Source organism: Culex pipiens, chromosome 3 (genome assembly GCF_016801865.2).
Source record: "Culex pipiens pallens isolate TS chromosome 3, TS_CPP_V2, whole genome shotgun sequence".
In the NCBI taxonomy this organism is placed as follows: Eukaryota; Metazoa; Arthropoda; class Insecta; order Diptera; family Culicidae; genus Culex; species Culex pipiens.
Genome location: NC_068939.1, coordinates 22,784,030 through 22,811,709, shown reverse-complemented (window position 1 = coordinate 22,811,709; position 27,680 = coordinate 22,784,030). Strand labels below are relative to the sequence as shown.

Here is a 27,680-nt window from a genome sequence, read left to right as displayed (position 1 = left end):
TCACGAAGGACACCCCCCCCCCACTCTCCCCTCCTCTATCCATGTAATGGGACGTCCATGCATTACGTAACGGCATAATATCATGGGGGAGGGGGTTCGAGGATTTACACAAAAAATGTATCGGAAATATATTACCAGGGGGTAGAGGAGGCCTAAAAATATAAATATTTTGTTACGAAATTCACGAACGCTCCCTTAATACTTTAATGCTTTTGATCAATTTACAAAACACGTGGAAGTTTTAGAAGGGAGGAGGAGCTTCAAGTTTTCAGGAGGGCTGAAATTTATAAATAAAGTGCCCATATCGTTTGTTGATGGCCCTAAGGGGTGATCTGCAAACAACTTAACTTATTTTGTTGACTTTTGTGCTTTTTGAATTAAATTTTAATTTGAGGAAATAATAAAACTGTTTACCTGCCCAACATAACATTTTTAATTGCGAACAACTAAACGTTGCATACAACTTATTTAGGTAAGGGTTCGTCCATCAACAAAGTGACAAAAGTTTGTAAAAAAAAAAACAATCGAATCACGTGATTTTTAATGTTTAGTGAATTTCACTATAATTTGGCCTACTTAATGGTGCAGGATAAAAAAATCGTTGCGTTGTATTTGAATGAACCCTCGCGTAAATCAGTTTATCATAAAGGGGCCATCCAGTAACCAAGTGATTACTTTTTTGAAAGTTTTAGATTTTTCCCCCATTGTGAACATCGGTATATTTTGATTTGTTCAACAAGTTTCATAAAATACCTACTTTTATCGAGTTGCATTCAAACTTAAGTAACGGAATTTGTGAATGACCCATGTACAATTCTTCTGTAAATATGCTCGGAAACATTATATAAAAAAATATATAATATTTAGTAACCTTTTATCTTCAAAAACCAACTACGCATACACCTTTTTTGCCATGTGACCAATATGATTTAAAATTTCGTGACGTTGCAACGCAAACTTAAACCTGTTGTAACTTTGGATCTAGACAACCAATTTAGTCGCTCTATGTTGCATTTGAAAGCTCTTTCCAAGTACAAAGAGCATCTAAAATATCAAAATGATTGAATGTTTAGTTTTCTGTTGGCATAAACAACTGTCCCTTTTTCGTGACGTTGCAACGCAATAAAATGGTAAACTTACACTAGTTTGAAAAAATACTTAACTTAAGATAAACTGCAAATGCATGACATTTCCGTTTAGTACAACTAAAACCTACAAAATGCAATCTAAAGAATAATTTTTGGATTTTATTTCGCTGAAAACCAGGAGTTTTTAGAAAAATGTTTTAAAACGATGATTTTATCATGAATTGATGCATAACTTAACCAACTTTTACATAATGATATTCAAATGATCAATTAATGAAAACCATGATTTTCGAAGCTTCAAGTAGTCTAGAATCGAGGAAAAATATCCAAATAGCTCATACTCGATTTTCAAAATTTCATCCTAAGGTGTACATTGCCGGAGAATGTGTCTTTTATGCATTCATAACGTCCGAAATGCACTCGCAACCGGCGATCTTCCTAGTCGCCCAGCAGTTCACACACATGGTAAAGCAGCATGACGCCACCAGGATGGCCAGTCCTATTCGGAACTCCTGGATGACTTTTTCGCGTGATTGATTGATCTGAACCTCGTTATCGATCTGATTCCTATGGTGCTGGATGCATCGTTTCCAGTGAGTCATATCGCGTCGTAGAATTCTGCATCGACATTCCGTACTACGATTTTGAGCTTCGACGGTAGTCCTGAAGATCACCCGCGTTCCCCGTGGCACATGTGGCGACAGATCTTCAACCAGCAGAGTATCGTTGGTAATGGACGTAAATCGAAGCTGCTCGAAGGCGTGGAAGTTGCAGGCTTGAGCCATTCCGGCGTGGTCCGATATCCGTTTGATACAGCGTGAGTTGAAAACTTGTTTGGACCCGTAGATTAGGCTGATTCCTGGCACAGATGGGCAGATCACGTTGATTTGTAGTGTTTGAAAGATTTGGTCGTCTTGCAGCATGAACATTACGTCTAATCCGATGCAATTCCGGTGGTCGTCTGGTTCGTAGAACAAATCAAACAAATGGCGCCCCTTGAGGGACGTGGGGAACCTACGGAACTGGGTTACCGGTTTTAGAGCGAACATGTTGAATGTTGCAGCGCACAGCGGTTGTCGCACTGGAGTTAGGTGGTTCAGGGAACATTCGGTCAGTTGACAAATTTCCGGCTTCGGAAAGGTTGCTGAAAAAACCAACGAGATCAAAAGGCAACAAATTATAAGGGTTCTTCTACATGGCTTCCGCATGGTTTCTTGTTGACAAACTTTAATAGACTGATGACTTTCCGGAAGTATGTAGCGGTCCTTTGGGTATAATCTACGATTTCTAATCAGTCCGATGACATTGCTATTTCGTATTAATATGCAATTATATTAAGTGAACTATCATTAAAAAGTTAGTGCTTTATTTCAGTAAACCATAGAAGCATTTTCCGCGAATACCTCACACGTAGCCTTATTGGTGGAAAAATTTTGCCTTGCTTTTTTTCTCGGCTTGCTGTGCTTACACATGGCACCGAATGTCAAGCATACACAAAATTCGAAATGTACTCAAAGTCAGTGACCTTCCGGGTCGCCCAGCACCTCACAAACACGGTACCACAGCACGATACCACCAGCATAGCCAGTGCAATCCGAAACTCCTTGACGATCCTTTCCCGCCCTTGACGAATCTGTACCTCATTGTCAATCTGCTCCTGATGGTACTGAATGCATCGCTCGAATCTTCTCTTGTCACGCAGCAGATTCCGACATTTGCAACTCGATTGTTGACCCTGGTCCAGAGGTTTACCGCCGGCCCGGAAGATCATCCGCGTTCTCGGTGGTGCAAACGACGATAGATCTTCAACCAGCAAGGTATCGTTACCTATGGCAGTGAACCGAAGTTGCTCGTGGGCATGGAAGTTGCACGCCCGGTTGATCGGTACCGGATCAATGCAGCGCGAACTCCAGATGTTACTGGACTCGTAGATGAACATGAGCTTGCCCTTGCCTTGGCAGCTAATCCCTACGTGGAGTGACTGGTGTTGTGCATCGTCTTGAAAGGCAAACATGAAATCCAACTCGAAGCAATTCCGGGAGTCTTTTTGATTGCGGAATAAATCGAATAGGTGCAGGTGACCACGGCGGAACACGGGGAATCTGCGAGTCGATCTTGGGCGCAGTGAAAAAATGTCGAACGTTGAGGCGCACAGTGGGTGACGAACTGGAGATAGTTTGGGCAGCGAACAGTCCGTTAGCTGGCAGATGGCTGGTTTTGGGAGTATCGTGGAGGTGGAGATAGATTCCACGAGGGTTGATATCAGTAGTGTCCTCCACCATGGCTTTGGAAAGAACATGGTGCGCTGTCCGTGTGGGTTAACTGACTAGTGAGGTATGGTGAAAGCCAGAGGTTGTTAGGATTCCCCATAGTATTATGGTGAAATATTAATAAATTGTATTTCATAAGAAGTACTCTGGAAAATGTCTAACGGTGACGTTTATTTGGATTTCCAATTGGATGATAGCTAGCTAATATCCAATAAAACACCACAAACAAATCGAGGTATCTTGTAACAACGCAACATTCGTTCCACCATTCGATAGTACTCAAGTTTAATTTTTGATCCATAAAAATAGAACAATTTGTCTGAAAAAGAGATATTCATTCATAAAAAAAACTATTTTTATGCTGCAACTATCTAACATTCATTAATAAGACATCATATACTGTTTGAATGCTTTTCATGTATTGTGTGTGCCATTAGGACCAAAGTATGGCCCGCGGGCCAAACGTGGCCCGCGAGGTGATATTTTATGGCCCGCGGACCCATTTTGAATGATCATGTAAAATGGCCCGTTAACGACTTGTAAAGTGATTTCATACTTTTTAAAAATTAAGGTTTATTTTAAACTGTAATGTGTTTATTCTATTTTATTTTTTGTTAATAAAAAAAAAAACTTATCAATTTATCAATATTTTGATGCCTTCTTTAGGATACAAATAATAAATTCCAAAAATCTTATAATTAAAAGAATTTTACACGTTTCAATGAGAGTGAAACTAATAAATATCGTCAAAACTTTCATCAAATATTTTTGGAAATATTAAAAAAAATGTTCAAGTTTGACTTAAGTAGAATTCTGTAATAGTTGCAAAAATATAAGTTTTCTTTATTAATTTGCAAGTCGTTATGAACCTTTTATGAACTGCTCCACAAACTTGACTACCAACTGATTCAGGCAGACAAAATGTGGAAATCAGAGGATCAAGTTTGTTGCAAATATTTTACAAAGCTTTCGTCGATCAACCCATCCCTCCCCTATTAATAAAAAATTGGCTCGAAAAACCAGGAGCAAAATTATATTTTCCAACAAACTTCAAAACCTCAAAAAAAAAAAAAAAAAATTAAGTGCAATCAGCTGAAATTAATAAAACATGCATTCCTTTGCATTTAGAATCATTTGTGCATGTTTGTGTTTATTAAAAATAATTTGAATTTTAGTGAATTTTCGATTAAATAAATAAATGTTTTTTTTTGCTAAAATGTTTTTTTTGTCAAATCTTATTTTTTTTAAATATTGTTTAAGTATACGGAAGCCTAAAACATATTCTTACATTTTTTTCATTGAAATGTTAAGATGAATTGTTTAACATTTAATGTCACCATTTTCAAAATATAAAAACAACACATTATTTTTTTAAACACAAGTACATTCAGCTTAAACAAAATTCTTCAAATACCTGAAACAATAAAATCATCAATTCCGATAGAAAACCGTTATTTTGTGGTTTCTATTATTTTGAATTGACTATTTTTTTTAAATAACAGAAAGTAAAACATTTAAATTAAAATAACAATATTGATTTTTTTTAATTTTTAATTTTTTCTGTATATTTGGCCCGCAAGCTCATTTGAGTTTCAAATTTGGCCCGGCCACCAAAAACTTTGAGCACCCCTGCATTAGGGTGTAATGACAAAATCGATTTTCCAGCACAGCAATTTTTCAGTTCCTTTTGGGGTCCTAAACAACTCCCCAAAGTTTGAGAACGATTGGTTCAGTCCTCACTTTGCGGAAAGCGATTCAATTTTCCATATATATATTTTTTAATTTTGATATTCAAAAAATCCACGTTTCAAGCTTTATCAAAACCGGACTCATATTCGGATGCTTTGGAAGGTGCTCTACAACTTTCCCGCCGAGAGTATGGTGCTAACTTGCTCCTGAAAGAAGATACAGCGTCCTCAAAACTCGTCTTAAACGTGATTTTCGAACAAAAAACACGTTTTAGACGTGTTTTGAACTCGCTGTATCTTTTTATAGGGACATGTTAGCACCATACTCTCTTCGGGAAAGTTGTAGAGCACCTTCCAGAGCATCCGAATATGAATCCGGTTTTAATATAGCGTGAAACGTGGATTTTTGAAATATCAAAATGAAAATAATGGGTTTCCCCATACTAATTCCCATACAAAATTGAATCGCTTTGCGCAAAGTGGAGACTTAACTAATCGTTCCCAAATTTTAGGGAGTTAAGACCCCAAAAGGAACTGATAAGTTGCTGTGCTCACTAAATTTGGACAACTTTATTTTTTTTCATACAACCATATTACACCCTAGTGTGCCATGCGCTTCTCTAATTCTCTACGAAATCGGCCGATTTCGTCATTTTTTTTTGTATTTTTTTTATTTCGCTCAAACTTTGTGGGTGTTGTTGAGGATTATTGAAAAAATAGGTACACGGAAAAATAAAATTGCCGTTTTTTTAATTAACTTTTTTTTCATAAAAACTCAATTTCCCAAAATAGGGGAAGGTGGGGCAAGACGACCATATGGGGCAAGAGGAACAATCGCTCGTAAGGCCGTAATTTTTACAATTTTGATTATTTCCAGTATGAGGAATTGTTGCTAACAATGCAATTAGCTGATTCTACTACCACATAACCGCCAAAAAGACGTAAACGCCACGTGGCATAAGATTGAATGAAGTTTTTTTCCAAAACCTTTGTTTCCTTATAATATTTGGAAAGTACAAAATAAGGCTTAGGGTTCGTTTTAAGGCTCATTTCATCAAAATGCTATTTTTCCTAGATTAGTAGTGTCCCTACCACTGACTTGCACCTATTATAAAGTATGATTCAACTTTTAGTTATTTTTGTTGAGAGCTTTTAAAAAATCTTGTTCAGGTGGGGCAAGTGTACCATATGGATTTTTAGTATGGAAAAAAATACGAATTGCTGCAGCAACATATTTTATTGTGAAAAAAATACATAAAAGTTCTTAAAAACTGATAAACAATTGTTTAAAAAAATTGTCCATACAAAATATAGTGATATTATAACAATTTAGTATTTATCATCTAAGAAATTTTTTGTTTTTCGTTAGAACGGTCAAATTTTTAGTAAAATATTATTTTTCATATGGGTCATTCCATCTGAAGCGGAACAGCATTTGAAAATTACCCTCTCCGATCCTGCTCAAATTTGGCAGAGCTGTTGATACTATCAAAACATGCAAGAATCCCAAATTTCATCCAAATCGGACCACCCCCTCCATTTTTGTACCTCCCCAAAAAATCGACTTTTTGGCGATTTTTGACCAAACCTCCTAGTTTCAAACGGCGATAGCTCAGGAACCACAAATCTTAGAAGGTCGGTCTTAGACTCAATTTTGAAGGAAATTGGACGTAGAATCCATTTCCGTGATCAAAATTTTGATTAATTTATTTTTTCTACCTGTATTGCGCAATTGAAAACTTTAAACGGCCGTATCTCAAAACACCCCAACTTATTTTTTTTATTTGACCTCACCATCGTGTTCCCTGGCCAATTTTACATAAGAATCACTTATCGACAGAAATGAATATGTTTCGTTCCAGAGATATCGAATTTTAAAGTTGTGTGTTTTCGAGATTGCCTACATGAGCTTCATTCGCTGCATCTGCTAGAAGCACACAGGTGGGCTGATCAATAACTACTACCTGGCCATTTATTGAAATGATATTTCATCATAAATAATTTTTACCAAATTGGGAAAAAATAACTGTATAACACTGTAGGAAACTGAAGTTTAATCGCGAATGTGTATCTGCTCAAAAAAAAATGAAGTGAATTTCTGTGCTAACCCATAGGACAGAGCAATAACGACACACAGTAAAGGGCAGAATTGGATTCCGACGGAGCGAGCAGGAAAATGCAATTAATCTTGTTAGTAACACTGAACAATAAGTGCACGATACTTTATTGAATAAAAAATATGAATTAAAATGAATAAAATTTGTTGATACGTTGTACTCTAATGAAGGACGATCACAAGGAGTAGAAAAAGGATTTCTGGAAAGTATAAAACTGAAAAATGTAAGAAAATCACAAAGTTTGATCTGCTGCAAAGCGGCTAATTCCCCAAATTTAGAAGCGATGATTTCGACACCCTCCGAACACAATACAACTGCTGTCCTCACGTATAAAGTTTTTTTTAATTAAATGTAACTTGACCAAAATCATCTTTTAATCAAATGGAGCTGGCTCACAATATAAAAATTGATTTAATATGATCAATCTTTTGAACCATAAATCAGATTTGCCAAATTATGGTAAAGTGTCAATAATTAACTATAATTATAATAATAATAAAGCAGGTTTTGGGGTTTTTGCTGAGTGACACTATTTTGCTACCGCCCATGATAAAGGCCCTAGTCATGGCCTATGACCTACTCTAAAACGGTTAGCAACACGTAAAAAACGGTGCATTCAAAATAACCCAATAAATATTCCTTTCACAAAAATAGATTGATCAAGGTAGGGGAACAGCATCTAATTCCAGCGTTCCTCTAATGTTGCCATATCAGCGCTTTGGCATTCAATTACAGCTGATTAAAAGCGTTTTCAACTGAAATCGAGTGATAAATAGCTCAATAAGAAGTTAACAAGCAAGTTTCTATCGAGTTTTGCAAAATTTGTTGTTTAAATAGTGAAAATGAGTAAATTGGACGAAACTAGGAGCGAGGACTTAAGCTGCCAAACATACGAGAATTTCCCCTATGAGCCATTTGAATAAATATTTGCGTAAAATTTAAAAAATAAATTAAATCAATCATCTCCCAGCACAAGGTAGCAGTTATTGATCAGCCCGCCTGTGTGCTTCTAGCAGATGCGGCAAATGAAGCTGATGTAGGTAATCTCGAAAACCCAAAACTTTAAAATTCGATATCTCTGGAACGAAACATATTCATTTCTGTCGATAAGTGATTCTTATGTAAAATTGGCCAGGGAACACGATGGTGAGGTCAAATAAAAAAAATAAGTTGGGGTGTTTTGAGATACGGCCGTTTAAAGTTTTCAATTGCGCAATACAGGTAGAAAAAATAAATTAATCAAAATTTTGATCACGGAAATGGATTCTACGTCCAATTTCCTTCAAAATTGAGTCTAAGACCGACCTTCTAAGATTTGTGGTTCCTGAGCTATCGCCGTTTGAAACTAGGAGGTTTGGTCAAAAATCGCCAAAAAGTCGATTTTTTGGGGAGGTACAAAAATGGAGGGGGTGGTCCGATTTGGATGAAATTTGGGATTCTTGTATGTTTTGATAGTATCAACAGCTCTGCCAAATTTGAGCAGGATCGGAGAGGGTAATTTTCAAATTTGCATTTTTTCGTGCACAGTTGAGATGGAATGACCCATATTCAAATGAAAGAAACGTTTCAAAAACATCCTAATCTAATGTATCTGAGTGATAATAGTTCAATTGTTAGTAAATTAGCATGTTTTTCATGCATTGTTCCTCTTGCCCCAACGGGTTGTTCGTCTTGCCCACTAGTTGAGTAGAACGTACGAAAAATAAAAAAAAATTAAAATCAATTTTTTACATTAAAAAACTGAATTTTTTAAAAACTTGTTCTATCAAAGTCTCAGTCAAGATCTGGAATAAGATGATTCTAAAAGATCCGACAGATTTTTTAACGTTTTTAATGTGTTATAACGAGCATTTCCTTAGCTTGTTACACTTGCCCCACTTTCCCCTAAGTATTTTTTTTATTTTTGAAAATTTTAAATATATTTTAGGGGACAAAACCCCGCAACTTTTGAGCCATAGAGAAGTATGGTCTGCCGCCGAGTAATGAATTTTTGAAAAGATAGTAATTTTTGGTAAAAATCGAAATTTCATGCAAAAAAATAACCCATTTTTTTAATGTTAAATTGAATTTGCAATCGAAAAGTACTTTACAGATTTTTTGATGAAGGGCTCCGTTTTCAGTTTTCAGGTTATAGCCACCGAAAGCGACATATTCTCAGCTTTTCTATTGTTTTTCTTTTGCTGTGCTCAGCAAAAAAAGTAGACATCAGCCCATTAGTATGGGAAACCTACTTGACCGAAATGTCAAGCTCATATATGCGTTATTCCTTTCCATTCTACATCGGCCGAGCGGGCTAAGACGCCAGTCCTTACCGATGGTGCTGGGTTTGAATCCTGTTGGTTGCCACTTTTTTTTGTGTTTATTAAGTGTAATATTAATTGTCTTTTTTGACGAAGGTGATGTGCATGCTTTTGCATGCGATTTTACCATCGGATTTTTTGCTTTGTATATCTAAGAACGTTAATTGAGTGATTCTAAATAAAATACTAGTCAAAATTAATCGCCAAATTCTCACACTTTGCCATACACAACTATGCTAAAAATGTCAACAGCGAACCTAGCGGACAAAAACGTCGTCGAATTCCTCCATTTCCACACTGCGCTCCAAGGCTACGCACATACAGCCCCAAGTAAAATGTTCAAAGAAAGGGAAATAAAAACTCACACAATGCGATACATTCTTATCATAAACACTTACACTTTATTCCAATGTTTTAAGCTTTGTTTTTTTCTTAAATTTTTGTTTTCTTTTCAATACATACATCCATAACGTAAAAAGTGTGTTTATTTTTTTGTGTATTTTCTTTCCGTTTACGCAACAGATTTGCGAGAGTGTTGTATACAACGTACAATGTTTTGAACTTAAGTATTTTATCACGGGTTTACTCACTTTTTCATGTTTCCAAATTACACTATCCATCAATGTGTGTGTGTGTGTGTATGCGCGTCAGTTTGCATGTGTGTGTATAATTAGGTACCCTCATTAAGGTGTATATCGATTCGTCTAACAATGAATGGCCTTTCTCTGCTTCGTGAAGATTTAGGTTGTTTTACAATACTACAGGAAAAATTTATTTGTGTGTGTGAGTGCATTCATTTAGTGTTAGTGCGCGGTAACCTTCTAGTAAGATTTTTCGAATATAGATGTTTAAGACTTTTTTTTGTAACGAAAAGTTATGTTTACGCTTACAGAAAATAATTAAAATAGTTTAAAATTATCACTGCTAGTTTAAAACCATTAGGAATAATAGAATGTACAATGCGCTTGTTGTTTTATTACTTCTAAGTAGGTTAAAAAATAAACTAATGTAAAAATATACATTTCAACTAAACAACAGATGGAATTTTGAAGTTCAGTTCTCATCCCGGCGCAAAGGGCACCTTCTGGGAGTGATGTCGATAAGCGTACACAGTTAATAAATATAGTAAAATTCATTTTGCGTTGGCGGAAACCTAACCTCCAAAAACCTATCGTTCGCGTCGTTTCAAAATGTCAAACAGCACGTCCTGCGTGTCGTGATCCCCGCCCTCGTGCTCGCTGTCATCCGACAGGTAGTTTCGGTTGTTCACCACCAGGTGGTCCGAGTCTTCGGCGTCTCGATTTTCGTTGACCAGTAGCAGCGGCCGGTGCTGGGCTCCTGCGCCGGATTTGAACCGCGCCGTGGTGGTCAGATCAAATTTGGCGTTGTACTTGGGCACGGTTCCAGCGGTGCCGTTGGGGTGGGGATTCGCTACTCCGTCCTCGTCGTCGTCGTCGTAATCGTCGAAGCGCGTCGAAGAACCGTCGGCGGCGATCGCCGTGGACGAGCTGCTGTCCGAGTAGGTCCAGAACTTGTGCACCACGTGGCAGCAGATGCCTCCGAGGCACATGACTAGTCCGAGCACGTTGGTCAGGCTGAGCTGGTCACCGTTCAGCTCCACCGCCAAGACCAGCTGGCAGATTTCCTGTACAGGTTAGGGTGGGAAAACACGGAATTATGACTGAGTTCAGCTGAGAGTGTAGCTTCGTTAAACGGGTCGAACTGTCATTTCTGTTCGGTACTATATTACATGTATTTGCTTGGGCAACTTAGCGTGGATCCCACCTTAGTTTGACAGCTGTCAAATTGCACAGAAACAATCTACCGGTACGGTAACATTAGTTTCTTCTAGTAATCCGATCATTGGCTGATGCACGAAGCGATTTGTTTACCTTTCATCGGCACCCTCCGCAAACGTCAAACCATACAAAATTGCTGCCGGATCTTTTCCTGTAGAGATCCGGCAACAATTTGTATTGATTTTACGTTTGCTGAGGGTGCCGAAAAGTTTGATTATGTTCTGCTTGCAAAAGACAATATTACCTACCATTATTTACCTTTTTGACAGTAGTGGTGGCAAAACCACCACACACCACACTGTCACTACTGTCAAAAAGGTAAATGTTATAACCGGATTCGGTACACAGTCAACAGATTTTGTCATTTGGGCTACTTTGATTTGATAGCAAAGCTAAACCTACCTTGAATATTCCGGCCACCGACAGCGTCAAGCTGGAGGTGCTGCACAGCACCAGAAACTCGCTCACCTCCATGGCAAACGCGATGAACGCTCCCACCGAGATCCGCAGCCACATGTCCAGCACGACGGAGCTGTCCGTCTGCCGGAGCGTGTCCAGCCCTTCGAAGATCCGCTTGCCTGAAAAGGAGCGAAGAGCGTCATGAATACTGCTTCCATTCTTATGGCAGAACTGAACCAAGCCTACCTTCGAACCCGATCGTGAACGGCAGCACCGCCACGATCATCCACGGCTGCATGTGGTAGATCATGTCGATCGGATTGTGCAGGCCCAGTTTGCTCTTCTGCATGATCAGCTGGGCAAAGGACCACCGGATGCCGCTGGACAGCGACGCAAACAGCAGAAAGGAGAACCCGAGCGCGTCAAAGTGGGTCGACTTGTACGTGAAGAGAAACAGACCACCGGAGATCATGATCACGATCGCTCCCAGGGACCAGCTCTGAAAAGGTCGTCTAACGATTAGAGAATGTTTGCATGTCGATCAACAACAAATCCGCCTTACCTTCTTCTCCAGCTTCAACAAAATGGCAAAGATCAGAATGAAGACGATCGTGGTTGACTTGGTCATTGTGTACCTGGAAAGAAAACCCACGTTGATCAGTACTCCCTATTGGCATACCAGGAAAAACACACGATCAACCTACAGTGAGATCTGCACCAGCTCGAGTCCCCAGTTGGAGAAGCCAATGTCGATGCCGCTGGCCAGTCCGGTGGGCAGGATCTTCCGCAGCGAGGTTCGCCAGTCCAGCTGGATGCGTTTCCGCTTGGTGGCGCACCGCATCACCGCTCGCACCACCCCGGACAGGACTAGCTTGATGCACAGGTGGTACACCACCACCATCAGTGGGAACTTGAACTTTTGCAGCAGCAGCCGCTGGTAGAAGGTCAGCCCGATCGAGAGCGTAAAGTAGCACAGGATCAGCAGCAGCGTCACGACGATCGTGTTGGTGAAGCTCTTCTTCTTGAGGTGGGTGCTGGGTCCGCCACTACTCCGACCAGCTGCCACGGTTGCCGTTGAAACTGCGTACTGAAGGTGGCCTGCTCCGCCTTTTGGGCGGCGCATTTGAGTCTCACCTTCCAGTTCGATTTCCTCATTTTGGGGCTCGTGGTCGACCGTTTGCTTGACGCGTTCATACTTGATGTTGGTCATAGTATTTCTTTGTATCTCTCTCACTAAGTGATATGATGTCGGGTCTGGGATTTCTACAATTTAATCCTTAAGTGCACTGGAAATTGCGTGGTTTCGTGTGGAATGTAAAACTGGTCTGTTACAACTGACTTGTGGGAGTTTCCGTTTTCGAACACATGCTAAATACTTGTTTGGAATTTGGTGGGTCTGTAAAGAGAAGTTTTAGTTGGGTTATTTTTTTGTTTAATTTCATTTACGTACTTATAATTTAAAACAATTTAACTCTCGAACATTAATCTAACTATTTGTTCTACAGCATTGCCTTGGCGTTCCCGATTGCGAGATTCCTACTCGGAACTAGGAGTCCGAAGGCTTGATTGATGAGGCAATTGAAAACCTCTTTTTACGTCTAAGCTTCGACCCATCTCGGGATTCGTACTGACGACTTTTGAATTGTAAGTCCAACTGCCTACCAGCAACGCCACCGAGACAGTACAAAGGTAGACAGACGCCTGGACTGAGCTAACGACCAAACTCTCTAGGTTAGACCGGGGCCAACATTTACTTCCCCGTCCGAAGGAAGGCGTGATCAGACAAATCTGGTCTCGAAAGATGCCACCGGGACCTTCTGGGATCGAACCCAGGCCGATTGGGTGAGAGGCAACCACACTTACCCCTTCACCCGGCTAAGAACATTGAAGCTTACTCTAAAAATCGCAAATTGTTTTGGCTTGATTGAGAGAACTGTTGTACATATAGGGAAATTCTCTGCGTTTTCGTCATTCGACTTTTCTTTACTATTTTTTTTTGATTCATTTTAGTGAAACTTTGTCCACCGATGTACAGCTAAAAATCCGATGGTGGAATCGCATGCTAAAACATGCACATTGCCTCAATACAATCAATATTAGACACTGCATGCATGTACAAAAAGAAGTTGCAACCGACGGGATTCAAACCCAGCACCATCTGAGAGGTTGGTGCCTTAGCCCGCTCGGCTGATCGAACGCTGAAATATTAATCGGATAAACGCCTATATCAGACTGAAATTTTGGTTGTAGGTTTCTTTTATTGATGGTCTACACATTTCTGGGTGTAATATTACATAAAATTTAATAAAATAATGCAACATTTATTTTACTATCAGGCCATTTACACACAGCTGGATTATTACTTTATTTTTTTGCATATTGTAATGTGTGAGAGCTCCCCATGTTAAAAAGGTATTAAACTAAAAATGGACCCCGATGGTTGGCAACAAACAGTGTCAAACATCGGGGTTTTCGTGTTTCTGGTTTTTCCATGCAGGTTTCGGAACAAATTTGGGGGCTTTTAATATAAAAGTGTTATATATTTTCGTAGAATATTTTATCGAATATCTGTTTTTGTTACGGTTACAGCACCCCCCCCTCTCCATTTTCCATTTTTTGGTTAATTTTTGTTTGTCAATTTTTGTTTCCGTGCTGAGAATTTCTGTACCGTCCTGGGTCAGAATGTTTTGCTTGAGGAATTTGAAAATTTCAAATTTCAGACTAGGGACTCGTAATCGGGCTGTAGTGGACGAAATTGGATGCTTCAAATTGCAAGAGGTGGGTTTTTTTGTCCTCTATCTGACCACCACAAATTTTCCCACCGAAGGGTTATACCGGTTCCGGGACAATCCGGATTGTTTAACGGTATTGTTCCGAAACAGTATTTTTGATCGGAAAATGTCAATAAAAAATATGAAAACAATGTATATTTTGAACAAATATTGTTGAAACTTGTTCAATAGAGACTCTTACAACATAAAATAGCAATTTTATAAAAATAGTTGTTTATAAACTTATGTTTTGATAAGTTTTACTTAAAAATACTAAATTTAAACCAATTTTTAATATAAACTAACTAAACAAAGTTATCAGAAGTTCAAAGTTGTCACAAACTGGCTAGAGGTACTAGTATTTGACACAGAAACAACATTTCATAAATAAATTCACTTGAATCGATCAGATTTTATACTTTTACTAGGGGTACGGACAATTATTTGACCTCTTTTTTTTACTTTTTTCAGTAAACTATTTTTGTATTTTTTAAGAAAAAGTTTTTTGCAAATCCAATGACAGTGTCTTAAAGAGGACATTTTGCCGCGTCGATTGATGTACAAAACATGGCACTTTAGTCGAATTTTATGTACTTTTATATCACAAACATTTTCCGTACGGGGGGGTACGGACAAATATTTGACTCACTGTATGTTTGGGTGACCAAGTCATACTGATTTTTGAAAAGTTTTGCAAAAAAAAAATCCACTCGAAATTTTCAATAATATTCTGTTGATGTAATTGGGTACTATAACGGTATACGGTATAAAACACGATTAAAAACCTCTGACCACTTTTTTCATTTTAATGCAAAAAAAAAAATATATATTGACAAGAAAACATTTTTTCGATGGATCAACTATGGTCCCCTTGGAACAAGCTGTCAAGTAGGACCTTTTCTGTCAAGAAGGGCCGTGAAGTTAATTTTTAAAAATTGAATTAAAAATCCATTTAAATCCTTTGCGGTCGTTCAAAGGGTCATTGTACTCAGAAAAATAAGCTTTATCGTTGTGAACAATTATATCACAAATTTAAGCTTAATTTTAGGACCCAATTGGTTGTTTTTTTTCGATTTGTTTAAATTTTCAATAAAATCGTTCATTTTTCTCCCCCCGAGAAAAAAGTCAGATGGATTCGAAAATAATCTACAATTTTATTGTACAGTCCAGACTCGATTATCCAAACCCTCGCTTTTTTATGTTTGTATGGGACTTCGGATAATCGAATCACGAACAACATTTTTTTTCGTTTTTTTTCTTTTTCTTGTTTTAAACATTAATTTGAGTTCTGCGACCCCATTTTAGGCAAATTTGAATAGTTGATTGCCTATTAACATAATAAAATTCATTTTTTTCAATATATCATCACCGCCATTTTGGATTTTGAAGCTCGACAATAAAAAATTGGACAAAGAAAAAAAAAAATGTTGTCTTGATTCGATAATCTGAAGTTTCAATTATCCGAAGTGATTTTTTTTCCGGGTCCTTGGGGTAATCGAGTGTGGACTGTATTAACATAACTGTATTAACATAACTGTATTAACATAATAACACGACATAATAAAAAAAAAATAGGCAAAGAAAACAAAACATTTTTGAAGTTGATGTCAGTAAACGCCTCCGTTTCATCAAGGTATGATAGATTTGGGCTCCCTGAACACGCTCCAATTGACAGAATTAAATTTTAGTGGATTTCCTGCCAATTAATAAAATTATAAATTTGGGAAAAATGCTATGGAATTATCTTAAGCAACCATGCGCACCCACGATTATCTATGGGGTAACACAAATAAGGGGGTGCGCATGGTTGTTTTTATGAGGGAACGCATGGTTGTTTAACATGATTCCATAGCATTTATAGCCAAATTTACAATTTTATTTATTTGCAGAAAATTCACTAAAATTCAATTCTGTTGATTGGAGCGTGTTCAGGGAGCCCAAATCTATCATACCTTGATGAAACGGAGGCGTTTACTGACATCAACTTCAAAAATGTCGAGTTGTGATATTTATTTCGAGTGTTATTTTTTTAACAATACTTACTAAAATACTAGAAAGCAAGTTATTCTTTAATGCCTTTAATGCACGTTCAATACCAACCGATTAACGATAAACAATATTGCTCATTTTGCGCCCTCCTACTCACGTCTTCATTCGAAATAAATAAAATGTTCTTTGTGCACGTCAGGGTGATTGCTCTTGCATTGAACTTTTTTCTAATACTCAATTTTGCTCCTTCAATCATCTGTACCGCGATGCGGTAATAGTTCACACAACACATCCTTCTAGCCATGCAAAAATAACCAAAACACCTGGAGAAGAGAGGCATTTCGCTACGTGGCTGGCTCCGCGTCACAGGAAATGTAATCAGCCAACGCAGCCGAGAGGGATTATTACTTTTGCCTTTTGCAAATGTTAGTTAGGCGTACCAGTTGCCATATGGCTCGAAAAGAAGTGCCTTATCCTGAGGCGTATGGGGACAACACTGACACGACTGTCTGTACGGGGCGAAGCGCAGTTGAATAACTTTATCATTATCACTTTTTTGGTCTGATTTGTTGTTGTTGTTGTTGCTATTGTTGGCTGGATTCGTCGTTTGCTGATACGATAAACAAATTTTGCTCGTTTTTTTTTTCTTGTTGGATTCGATTCGCTGCCTCCACAACAAATCAATGATTCAAGACTGTATTTCTGTATTTCTTCTTTGCCTCATTCATGCTCGTGTGCTCACCATGGTGAATGTCAAGGGGCAATGCTTTTTGGGGCAAATATTTGACTAATTTGTTTTCCTTGTGGACTCTTTTGGAATATCAAATTTCTTAAACCTTCGCCCTCGGGACTTTTTTCAGATATAACAAATTCTCAACAGCATTTACATTAAAACTTAAGTAGTAAACAAATTTACTCACTCACCAAGTGCAAAACTAAACTATTTCACCGTCGTAGCAACCTCTGTCCTCTGTGGTCGTTCCATATGTTCCGGTTCCGGATAGTTCCCCAGAGTGCCACCTCCTGGTTCATGCGTCCACAAATCCTTGCCCCCTGGAATCTTTTACATTTTCGCAAAAACAACTCAAATCCCCCGCGAGAATATCTTATCGCGTTTTTTCGTTCGCTTCTTTTGCGTGCAAGAATTAGATGAAAAAATCACCCACTTTGAGTGGCGGTGGCCGCTGATGAGGTGTTGGAGAGACGACTAGCACGAAGACGGGCTGGCACGATAGAAGAACCTGGTACAGAGTACACACTGCTGGAGAGCTCGTCGGTGTGTTATTCGCACACACGCGGTGTTCTGTACACGGCAACACTGACAGTTTTGCTTGTGTGTGGTTTGCTTGGGTTTGATGGTGTTTGTGTAGTTATGGTTCTTTAGTCTGTTTTGCGTTTTGACCTGGAACGGTGGCGGCCCCGGCCGCCGGAGAATGTCCAATGAGTGAGCGATTCAGGTAGCAGGGTGAGAAGAGCGGCGAGTTGGAGAGGTTGAAGCGATTTTTGTACGGTTTTGTCTCAATTCAGCCCAGTTACTGAACAAGTACTGTACATAAAAAATATATTTACGGAAAGGGCATTCATCGCCAAATCAGCAGATAGATTTCCCTGGATTGATTTCGCTGATATTTGCCTAAAATGTTGCTAAACCAGCGAAATTTTTCGCTGAAACCAGCAACTAAGCTTAATTTCATTTCTTTTGCTAATTACTGGCAAAAATATCTGATAGCTGAAAATCCAGCGAAATTGTTCATTGTTTTGCGCGTAGTTCGTCTAGTTGTCATTCTCATATCAGAGTTGATTGAAGGAACTCAACATGCTTTTGAAACCAAGTGAAACTAAGAAGCAAAATTAGTTTTGTGAAGTCCATCCAGAAACCAGCAGAAAAATTTGCTGGTTAATTTTGAAATTTTCTAAAGAGCGAAAAAGGTTACAAAACCAATGGATTTGCTTACAAGTTCGGTCAAATAATTTTCAAATTGAATTCTGCTGGCCGCTTCGCCAATTTTATGGAGGTATTAGACTATAGCGAACAAACAATTGCGCACTTTTTTGTGTTTGACAGTTTACCAAACTCACAAACTTGTTTGGGACAAACTCGCAAACAATGCCATATGCATGCAGGCTGACGTTTCTGCAAACAAATGCAGGGAAGCAAACAAAGCGGGCAAATTGCCCTCAAAAAGATTGTTTGTTTGCATCCAGGTTTTTGAAGGGTTACATACTTGTAAAAAATGAAAAAAAAAATCATATTTCCGAAAATTTAATAAATCCACTTAAAAGATGATTTTTAATCACTCCTTAAAGTTTCATGAAGATATTTCATGATTAAACTGAGTAAGAGACGATTTACGTTCAAAATTTTGCCATGCGCAAAGCGGACTGTCGAACTTTGTGAGCGTTTTTCTCTGAACACCGAGTTGATTTACGGGTGCCACGATATCTCGAGATGGGATGGACCAAATTGGCTGAAATTTGAGATAAAGACTTGCAAGACATATCCCGTGTGCATGACGAAGCCCGATTTTGAAATTTGGCTTTTTTTGAAAAATACAAAAATCTAAAACCGGCGAATTTTTATATGTAAGACATAAAAATATTTTTATCTTTTTTTCAAACAAACTTTTTGAAAATCGGGCTTCGTCATGCACACAGGACTGATTTAACGATGCTTCACCAAAATTTTGAACCGATTTGGTCAAAGCAGTGTTGAGATATCGTGGCACCCGTTTTTTGAAACTGCTAACTTAAAATGGCTATATCTCGGCAATGATACAACCAAATATCTTCAAATTTATTTTGATAAAAGTTGAGAATATATATTTTAATGATTTAAAAAAAAATAAGTGTGTGCTCAAACCAACCTCTTACATTTTTGTCGATTTACATGTATGTAACCCCTTAAGCGAAGATGGCGTTCTAATGGTGAACGCCCGAAATGTCAAAATCACGCAGTGCCATGGCCACATTTGTTTTGTAATGTTGGTGCTACTGCGCGATTTTGACATTTCGGGCGTTCACCATTAGAACGCCATCTTCGCTTCAAACCATGGATAGCCTAATACGTCCTTAAGCGTTCCTTTTCTTGTTGAGAGGTATGAGCTATGCTTGTAACCAAAGGAGCAATTCTCTGAGTTTTCGGTCATTCGATTTTTTTGTATTTTTTAATTCGGCTGAAACTTTTTTGGTGCCTTCGGTATGCCCAAAGAAGCCATTCTGCATCATTAGTTTGTCCACTTAGAAAATTTTTGATTTGAGACTAACATTTCAAAAGGGCGTAATATTGAATGTTTGACTCTTTTGAAATTTTATTCTTGATTCAAAAAATTGATTATTTTTTTCGAAAAAATCAGAAAATTTCACGAATGATTCATATTTTGACATTGAAAATCGAACTATTAGTTGCTGAGATATCGACATTGGAAAATTGTGGTTTTTTAGGGTGAGACTTAGAAAACATCAATTTTCCTGTTTTTTTTTTAATATTTGCATGGCAATATCTCAGCAATTAAGGGTCGTATCAACTACGTTCACAAAAGCAAAATATAGAGAATTTTCAAATTTTTGGGGGTGGGCAAACATGGGCACTAATTTTTAAAAATAAATAACTGCGACTATTTCCGAAAAAGTTACCTAAAAATGGCTATAACTTGAAAAAGGTGCACTTTATCAGTAGATTCGACCAGTATTTCGATTTTTTGAAAAAATCGGTATTGATTCAAAAATTCATAACACGATCAAAGGTTTTTTGCCCACTCTGGAAATTTCTGAAAAGTTGGCATTTAGTGTCCTCTAAAACATATAAAAAAACATATATGAAAAAAGTATTTTTTTGCTAATCAAGTTTTAGTGACTAAAAGTGAAATTAAAAATCACCAATTTTTTTTACCGTGTATCATTTTTTTTCAGTGTAGTTCATATCCACAACTTTGCCCAAGACACCAAATCGATCAAAAAAATCCTTCAAAAGATAGAGAATTTTTGAATTTTCACATGTAATTTTTGTATGGATAGCTGCCAAATTGGCTTCTTTGGGCATACCGAAGGCACCAAAAAAGTTTCAGCCGGATTAAAAAGTACAAAAATTTAAATTAAAATTAAAAAACCGATTTCGTAGAGAATTGCTAGCTTGCAACCATCACGAGTTCTGTCGCGATTTGCGGGTGACCTTAAACGGCCATGATCGACAACGACAAACCTTTATTTTTTTTTTGTGAAATTGCCAGTCGAAAAATAAGGAAAAATCGAGATATTGTCAAAAGCCGAAAATCAAGGAAAAATTGTGATTTATTTTTTTCAAATAATTGGGAAAAGTCTCGGGCATACATGTTTGAAAAATAATTTGAACTCTTCAATAATTTTATAATATTTTTAAAAATATTCCTAACATTTCACTCAAATCGTTATGAGAACTAACTTAAAGTAACGTTAATTTCACTGCTTCAATGTACTTGTTTCAGTTAAATGAAACACTATTTTTAAAACAATAAATTCTTGATTCATATTGAATGATTATGATGGCATGCATTGGACGCAGATTTTTATTATATGTTTTATGATTTATTTCTTTTTTCATTTATTTTTGACTAAAATAAAATGGTTACTGGACATTTTTTAACAATCTATTGAAATTCAAATTAAATACAAAAAAACCTAATGAAAAAGATTATGACCAGCGTAAAGTTGTTTTACTGCTATATTTTGTTACTTTGCATAAATATTTCGTTAAAACAGGTTAAAACGGATATAAAAAAATACTAGAATTGTAAATGGTAGAATTATTCTACCATTTACAATTCTAGTAAGAAATTTTCATTCAGGCCATTACAAAAATGTTTAAAATTTACGATTTAAAAAAAAATAAATTTCGAATAATAAAGTATATATTTTTAACTGCAGGCCACGACTTTAAAATTCAATAAAAGGTGTTTTGTAATTCATTCTACACCAGTCCAATTTTTTTGTAATCATTAGTTTTGATAATATCTAAATATTGACGAAAAATGTAAGTTTTCTCAAGAAAAACGTAATAATAATAATCTCAAGTGTAATAATAATAATCTCACCACCCAGACCCAATATCACCTCTGATGAAGGTACTTAAAATGTCAATAGTTTGATTTTTTGAAGTTTATGTAGTTAAAAAAGAACACGAAATCTTTAAAAGAGTCCGTTTTGCGATGCCTGTCCGTCAGGTCGCATGTTTTTTTCGCGTCGTTCGTCGTCGGTGAGTTTGTCGGGTGAGTGCGCGCGTGTGTGTGTGAAGGTGCGGCTGGCTCTGGTTGAAAAATGACAGTTGAGCCAGTCCGTTTTGCGATGCCTGTCCGTCGGGTCGCATGTTTTTTCGCGTCGTTCGTCGTCGGTGATTTTGTCGGGTGAGTGCGCGCGTGTGTGTGTGAAGGTGCGGCTGGCTCTGGTTGAAAAAATGTCAGTTGAGCCAGTCCGTTTTGCGATGCCTGTCCGTCGGGTTGCATGTTTTTTCGCGTCGTTCGTCGTCGGTGATTTTGTCGGGTGAGTGTGTGCGTGTGTGTGTGTGTGAATGTGCGGCTTGCTCTGGTTGTCACGATGACAGTCGAGGCAGTCCGTTTTGTGGTCACCTGTATGTTTGTCTATTCCTTTCTATTGACGTGGCTTTTTTTCTTCTTAGTTAGATTGTAAAGTTCAAATATCGCGATCGTCTTTCTCGTTAGTCAGTCGGGTTTCTTTGTTCTATGATTCGCGATTGTTTCATGGGAAGATTCGTTTTTAACTGCGTTAGCATAATATAAATTATATTTGACCTTTCGTTTCCCGCGAAATCACCTTTTAGCATTATAGCTCGTAAAGCACGGTGACAAATATTGTTTCAACGCGATTGTTCAAGTCCTTCAGATAACTCATAACTCATCAGTAATTAATTGGTCGCTCATCTTATAAAAACTTAAAAGTATAAATAGTCTCAGGTCAACTCTACGTAAATGTGTTACGCTGAGTATAATATTTCACCTTTTAATTACACACAATTTTGATTCTATCTTTCCACAGCCGGCTGTCTAAGATTGAATCATTTATGCTAAACTTAACACCAAATAACCGGGAATAGTCTCATCCGCATACTCCGACTGATTGCCTTGAGAATGCATAATACATCACACCATTAAACAAAATTTATTGATTATTGGGTCGCATCATCATCCTCTATGTTGAATCCTGGCCATTACCCTTACCCACTAACAAAATCCCAAGTAGAAGTAGTTTTCCGGCACACGCGGGGGTGTGGATATTGTATAGAACCCACCCTTGGTAGCAGCCTGTGCTAACTAATATTCCCGTCCCGTTCCCTCGAGATCTACAAACTGACATGGCGGGCGCCGTTGGTGGCCAATGACTGTTTCCTATTAGTAACGGTTCTAGTTTTGATGATCGTGATGTTTTATCTTTTCAGCGCATTCATGCATGCTGTTGATAAGGGAAACATTATTTGATCGTTGAAGCGTATGACCGGTTGTGTTGATAGGATATTACGGTTCTGTTCAGTAACGGAGAAGGACAACCATGGGTGGTCTCTCATGCTCATGCTCATGCTCATGCTTAAAAAAGAACACGAAATCTTTAAAAATATGTTTAAATTAAAAAAATACTTTTCTGTTTTATTACATAATCGGAAAGTAATGACTAATGACATTACCCACTTTTAGTTAGTAATAAGTCACGAAAAAAAAGCAGAGGATTAAAACATATTTTTTGTATTTTTTCCTTTCTATCTAAAGAAAGGTTTAGGATTTAATGGAAAATACGTTATTTTGGATTTTGGATTACCGTATTCATGGATGAAAATTTTGCATTTTTGTATGACCCAATCTCACCTCCCAATGTCATCCCTGATGACGGAACACTATCAAATCGGGCATCCAATATTACATTTAAGTCCATTTCTGGAGTTTTTTTTTTAAAAAGGTCCAATAATCCAAATTTTAAGTTTTTGCTTTTTGGGTGTTTTTGAAACCGCCTTGAGTCGGGGGTAGGGTACGTTATCCATTAGTGGACCCCTTTCCTATAGTGGACACTCTGATGGGTTTTTGATGAAAAATTCAATAAAATCACAATTTCAAGCGTGTTTTTGTCTACAAATCTTTAATTTGGCACGTCAGCATCATTTAAAACAATGTTGACTGACATTGAATTGTCCTTTTCACCAAAATAAGTGTTTTGAGTTCGACATCTGAAATCAGCCATGGCCACTAGCATTTTCACAACAAAACTGCATTCATATTTTATGATTGAATTAACCATCCAATCATTTTTTGACTGATTATTTAATTTCAGCAAGACGAAATAGTGTAAGTTTAAGGATCTTTACTAAAATAAAGCGAAGAACTGCCATTTTCGAGCAAAAATTAGGGGGGTTCAATATAGGACAACGAAATCCAAACTTTTCCAGAAGTGGACCCCTGTTAATTTAATCTTCAAAAATGAAGAAAACTGTGTATTTAAGCAAAAGTTTCTCTAAAACATACAATAAATGCTTGTTGTTATCAACCTAAACGCATATTTTTTCAATTATGAGTACAAATATAGCTGTTTTCATGTTAAAAGTACCAAAAATGCTGAAGCCGTGAAAATTTATAATTAATCAAAACTATAGTTGATTGTACTTAACTGAAGCATCATAAATGCAGTTTGAAATGATATTTTATAATAATAAATCAATAACAACACATTTTTTTAAATAAACATGCGTGATTTTATCAGCAACTGTAAACAAATCTATTATTTAGTTTCGGTCAACCATTTATGTAATTAATATGGAAAAATTTGCATCAAGATTACTTTTTTTTAAATTATTTTATGTTTACAGTGGTTTTCGAAACGTTTTCTCTGATCTTTTTCGGAAATAAATGTTTTTAAATGTCTGTTAAGTTTTTTGTTGTTTAAAGCTAAATTTGTTAACAAAACATATTTGTTTATAATGAAAAGTGAGCAAAATCCATCTTTTATTCATTATATCTATCATTAGACCTACACCATGCATCAAAACATCAAATATCGGTTAAATTTGGTATCAAAATAACAGTTTGCCTATAGTGGACCCGGGTCCACAATCGGATTATGGACCCGGGTCCACTATAGGAAAAGGGGGTCCATAACAAGGCAATTTTTTTTTCAAATGGCTATTTTTCTGCTCAAAAACAAATAACTGATGAAACAAATAGTCAAAATTGTTCAAAAGACTTCAGATTTCATTGTTTTGTACAAAGGGTTATGAAAAAGTGCTTAAAATATTGAAAATTTGTGAAAAATGTGCATCGGCTCTACTAGGGGGTCCACTAATGGTTAAAATACCCTATTAAAAAACACCCAAAATGCAAAAACTGAAAATTTGGTTTATTGGACCTTTTTTAAAAAAACTCCAGATTTGAAACCAAATTTACAACTAAAAATCATTTTTGACTGCAAACATGTACTTTTTACGATTTCGTGTGAGTTGGCAGTGAATAAAGGAGCTATTACACTACGGCAAACAAACAAAAATACTTGCACTTTTTGACAGTTTTGCATACATTTCGCTTTGTTTGTGAGTTTGCTGCAAACAAGTTGGCGAGTTTGGTAAACTGTCAAACGCGAAAAAATGCGAGTTTGTTTGTTTGTTTGTCTGTTTGCGGTAGTGTAATGGCTCCTTTACTCAAATTTATTTTATCAAAAATAAACATATAAATTTTGTATTTTCATTGAAAAGACTTGTACATTCTAATGTTAACTATGTCTAAAAGCATTCAAATATTTTATCATTCTTTTATTGAATTGTAGGACATTTTATTTTGGCTCGTGTTAAAAAACCGAGTCGTATATTGATCCAACGAATTTTACCGAATCGGATAAGTACGACGAGTGCTGAAAAAGCCATGTTTAGCAACGAGCTGTATACCTTTTTTGCGGTTCCTGAATACAGTAAACGTGAACAGAAAGTTCTTCCAGAATTTTATACAAAATCCTTTAATTTATGAAATCCTATCAATGTCATTCCAGTTGAAACGAATACAATTTATTTATTTTTTCTGCCGCAATCAAAGCATAATACTTATCATCTTGCAGTGCTAAAGTAACTTCTTCTACACTGTTTCATGGATCACCCCTTAACATTCTACTGTACCTCTTCTTACCGTTGCTTCGACAGACACACAAGTGTACTGAAGTCCAACAAAAATTGCAAACACGGCAAATGCCGATAAACAAACGAAAATAGATTGATCTCTTATTCATTGATTGAGTTGGCCAATGTTTACGGTTATCTTCCAAGATATTCAGCTTATAATGTAAGCATAAACAGGACCATATCATATTAGACTCCATATTGTGACTCAGACCAACCAGTCACCATGGCCGAAGAACTTGCCCCGAAGTATCTCAGCTCGTCGAATCTGCAAACTGAGGTAGGTCTCACTACATGGTCTCTTTTTATAACTAATCTACAAAGGACTCCAAAAACATCCCAGATCCAGCCCATCTCAACGCGCATCGACGAGATGCTGCTTCGGCTGGAGGAGTTCGAAAACCTGCTGGCAATCGTACGAGAAGAGTCCGCCGTGGCATCACAGCAAAACATTCCCCGGATAGCGGCCTTCCGGCCCGAGTTTGACAGCCTGTGCGAACGGCTGGACCAGCTGGAGAAGTTTGTCGCGATGGTGTCCAAAAACTTGGACGTGGTCGAACGGCAGGTGCAGATCGCCGAGGAGGAGCTGGACATTCCGGACAAGACGATCAACGTGCTGCTCAAGTCGCTCAACATCTTCGGCAAGCCAAAACCGGTGGAGCGGCAAACGAACCGGAACGGCCAGGGGATGTACGAGGCGCCGACGATCTTCAAGACGGAAGATTACTTTGGTGGAGCAGGTGGGAAGGCGAAGGTGATTGCGAGTGGGAGTTCTGGAGTGGTTACGGCTAGCGATGAGGGAAGCAGTAGCAGGACGACACCATTGGAAGAGGCTGAAGCTGCCGATGGAGATGAGGATGCCAAAAAGTGATGCTGTGTTTGCTGTTAGGGAGTGTTGAGCTGGACAATAAAAAAGGATTTATTTACACGAGCTGGATTTGGTGGAATGGTGAAATTTGTGTTTTAACTTGTTTAATTATTACACCGTGATGCTTACGATTTTACGTCAAATGTTTCTATGATGAAAAATGATGTTTAAGTTCTCGGTTTATAATATTCTATCGGTAAAATTCAGCTTCGACAGCCTTCAAATTCGATTTTCAGCGAAAGTTTTTTTAAAATCAAAAGTCGATACAAGTGCTGAAAAGTTTCAAATAGATGCTGAAATAGTAGTTAATGCTATTAGGTGCAAAAAGAAGTTTTTCAGCACCATCCAAGGAGTCTCTTCTTTTGAATAGGTGCTAAGTGAAAAAAAACGGTTTGTTGTCCATCCGTATATTGATTATTGCAATGATGTTTTCCTGTCTGTCAAAAGTTTTTGAGGCATCCAGGACTAAAAAGGAAATACAAAGTACGGGGTCGGTTTTTACGTTCTCAAAAGGAAACTGAAATTCCTAGGGTAAATCTAGTGAACTAAATGTAATTTTTGGAGATTAAAAGTAGGCCGTTTTAATGTTTGAAGTAGAATTTTTACATTCAACAAACTGTCAAAAAAATCATTTGTTCGGGCTAGTATGCAGATCGGAAGGAAAGGGGTCAAGAAACAACTTTACGAACGGCAGAACAAAGGAGAGGGAGCGATTTCTTGGGGCTTTTCTTTACCCTCTCTGGCTAGCTTTCGCTACCGCTGCTGCCCATTCGAAATTTTTCTTGCCCGGTTTCTTCCGAAGTGCACACCCAACTTTTGCGTTTTGGAATAAAGGAACGCTCCCTAGATTGAATGATCTGCCCACCCGAGTTTCCCTGCAGAGACAGTCTTAAGGAGTTATTAGACTACGGCAAACAAACAAACATACTCGCAAACAATATTTTGACAGTTTGCCTACAATTGTTTGCAGAAACGTCAGCCTGCGCCCTGCATACATTTGGCTTTGTTAGTGAGTTTGTCGCAAACAATTTTGCGAGTTTGACAAACTGTCAAACACAAAATGTGCGAGTTTGCTTGTCATAGTCTAAAGGAAGTATTAGACTATGGCAAACAAAAAAACATACTCCCACTTTTTTGTGTTTTTCAGTTTTCCAAACTCGCAAACTTGTTTGCGGCCAACTCGCAAACAAAGCTAAATGTATGTAGGCTGACGTTTTTGGCAAATAAAGCAGGCAAACTGTAAAAAAAATTTGTTTGCGAG

At 37.5% G+C, this 27,680-nt stretch overlaps 3 protein-coding genes across 3 annotated transcripts in view; 2 read left to right on the top strand and 1 right to left on the bottom strand.

Moving 5' to 3' along the window:
* The window catches only part of LOC120418934 (valine--tRNA ligase), a 61,011-nt gene that overhangs the window by 20,676 nt on the left and 12,655 nt on the right, over positions 1-27,680 (top strand). The gene's annotated exons all lie outside the window — the stretch shown is intronic.
* LOC120418931 (solute carrier family 35 member C2) lies at positions 9,901-17,697 on the bottom strand. The gene is made up of 6 exons (XM_039581467.2): positions 17,346-17,697; positions 12,366-13,057; positions 12,224-12,296; positions 11,908-12,160; positions 11,665-11,840; positions 9,901-11,108 (listed from the first exon to the last, which is right to left on the bottom strand). Exons 2-6 carry the CDS (start codon positions 12,869-12,871, stop codon positions 10,632-10,634), a joined length of 1,485 nt encoding a protein of 494 aa, XP_039437401.1. The 5' UTR covers positions 12,872-13,057; positions 17,346-17,697; the 3' UTR covers positions 9,901-10,631.
* On the top strand, positions 25,556-26,506 carry LOC120418933 (biogenesis of lysosome-related organelles complex 1 subunit 4-like). Its single transcript, XM_039581470.2, has 2 exons — positions 25,556-25,831; positions 25,895-26,506. The coding sequence occupies exons 1-2, from the start codon at positions 25,778-25,780 to the stop codon at positions 26,420-26,422; spliced, it is 582 nt and encodes a 193-aa protein (XP_039437404.1). The 5' UTR covers positions 25,556-25,777; the 3' UTR covers positions 26,423-26,506.

Excerpts from the sequence above, each read along its gene's own strand:
- LOC120418931 (XM_039581467.2), bottom strand. The coding sequence starts at position 12,871 with ATGACCAACATCAAGTATGAACGCGTCAAGCAAACGGTCGACCACGAG. Across the intron at positions 12,297-12,365 it reads GAGCTGGTGCAGATCTCACT|GTACACAATGACCAAGTCAA; the intron begins GTAGGTTGATCG and ends TTTTCTTTCCAG. Across the intron at positions 11,109-11,664 it reads CGGTGGCCGGAATATTCAAG|GAAATCTGCCAGCTGGTCTT; the intron begins GTAGGTTTAGCT and ends TAACCTGTACAG.
- LOC120418933 (XM_039581470.2), top strand. The coding sequence starts at position 25,778 with ATGGCCGAAGAACTTGCCCCGAAGTATCTCAGCTCGTCGAATCTGCAA. Across the intron at positions 25,832-25,894 it reads CGTCGAATCTGCAAACTGAG|ATCCAGCCCATCTCAACGCG; the intron begins GTAGGTCTCACT and ends AAAACATCCCAG.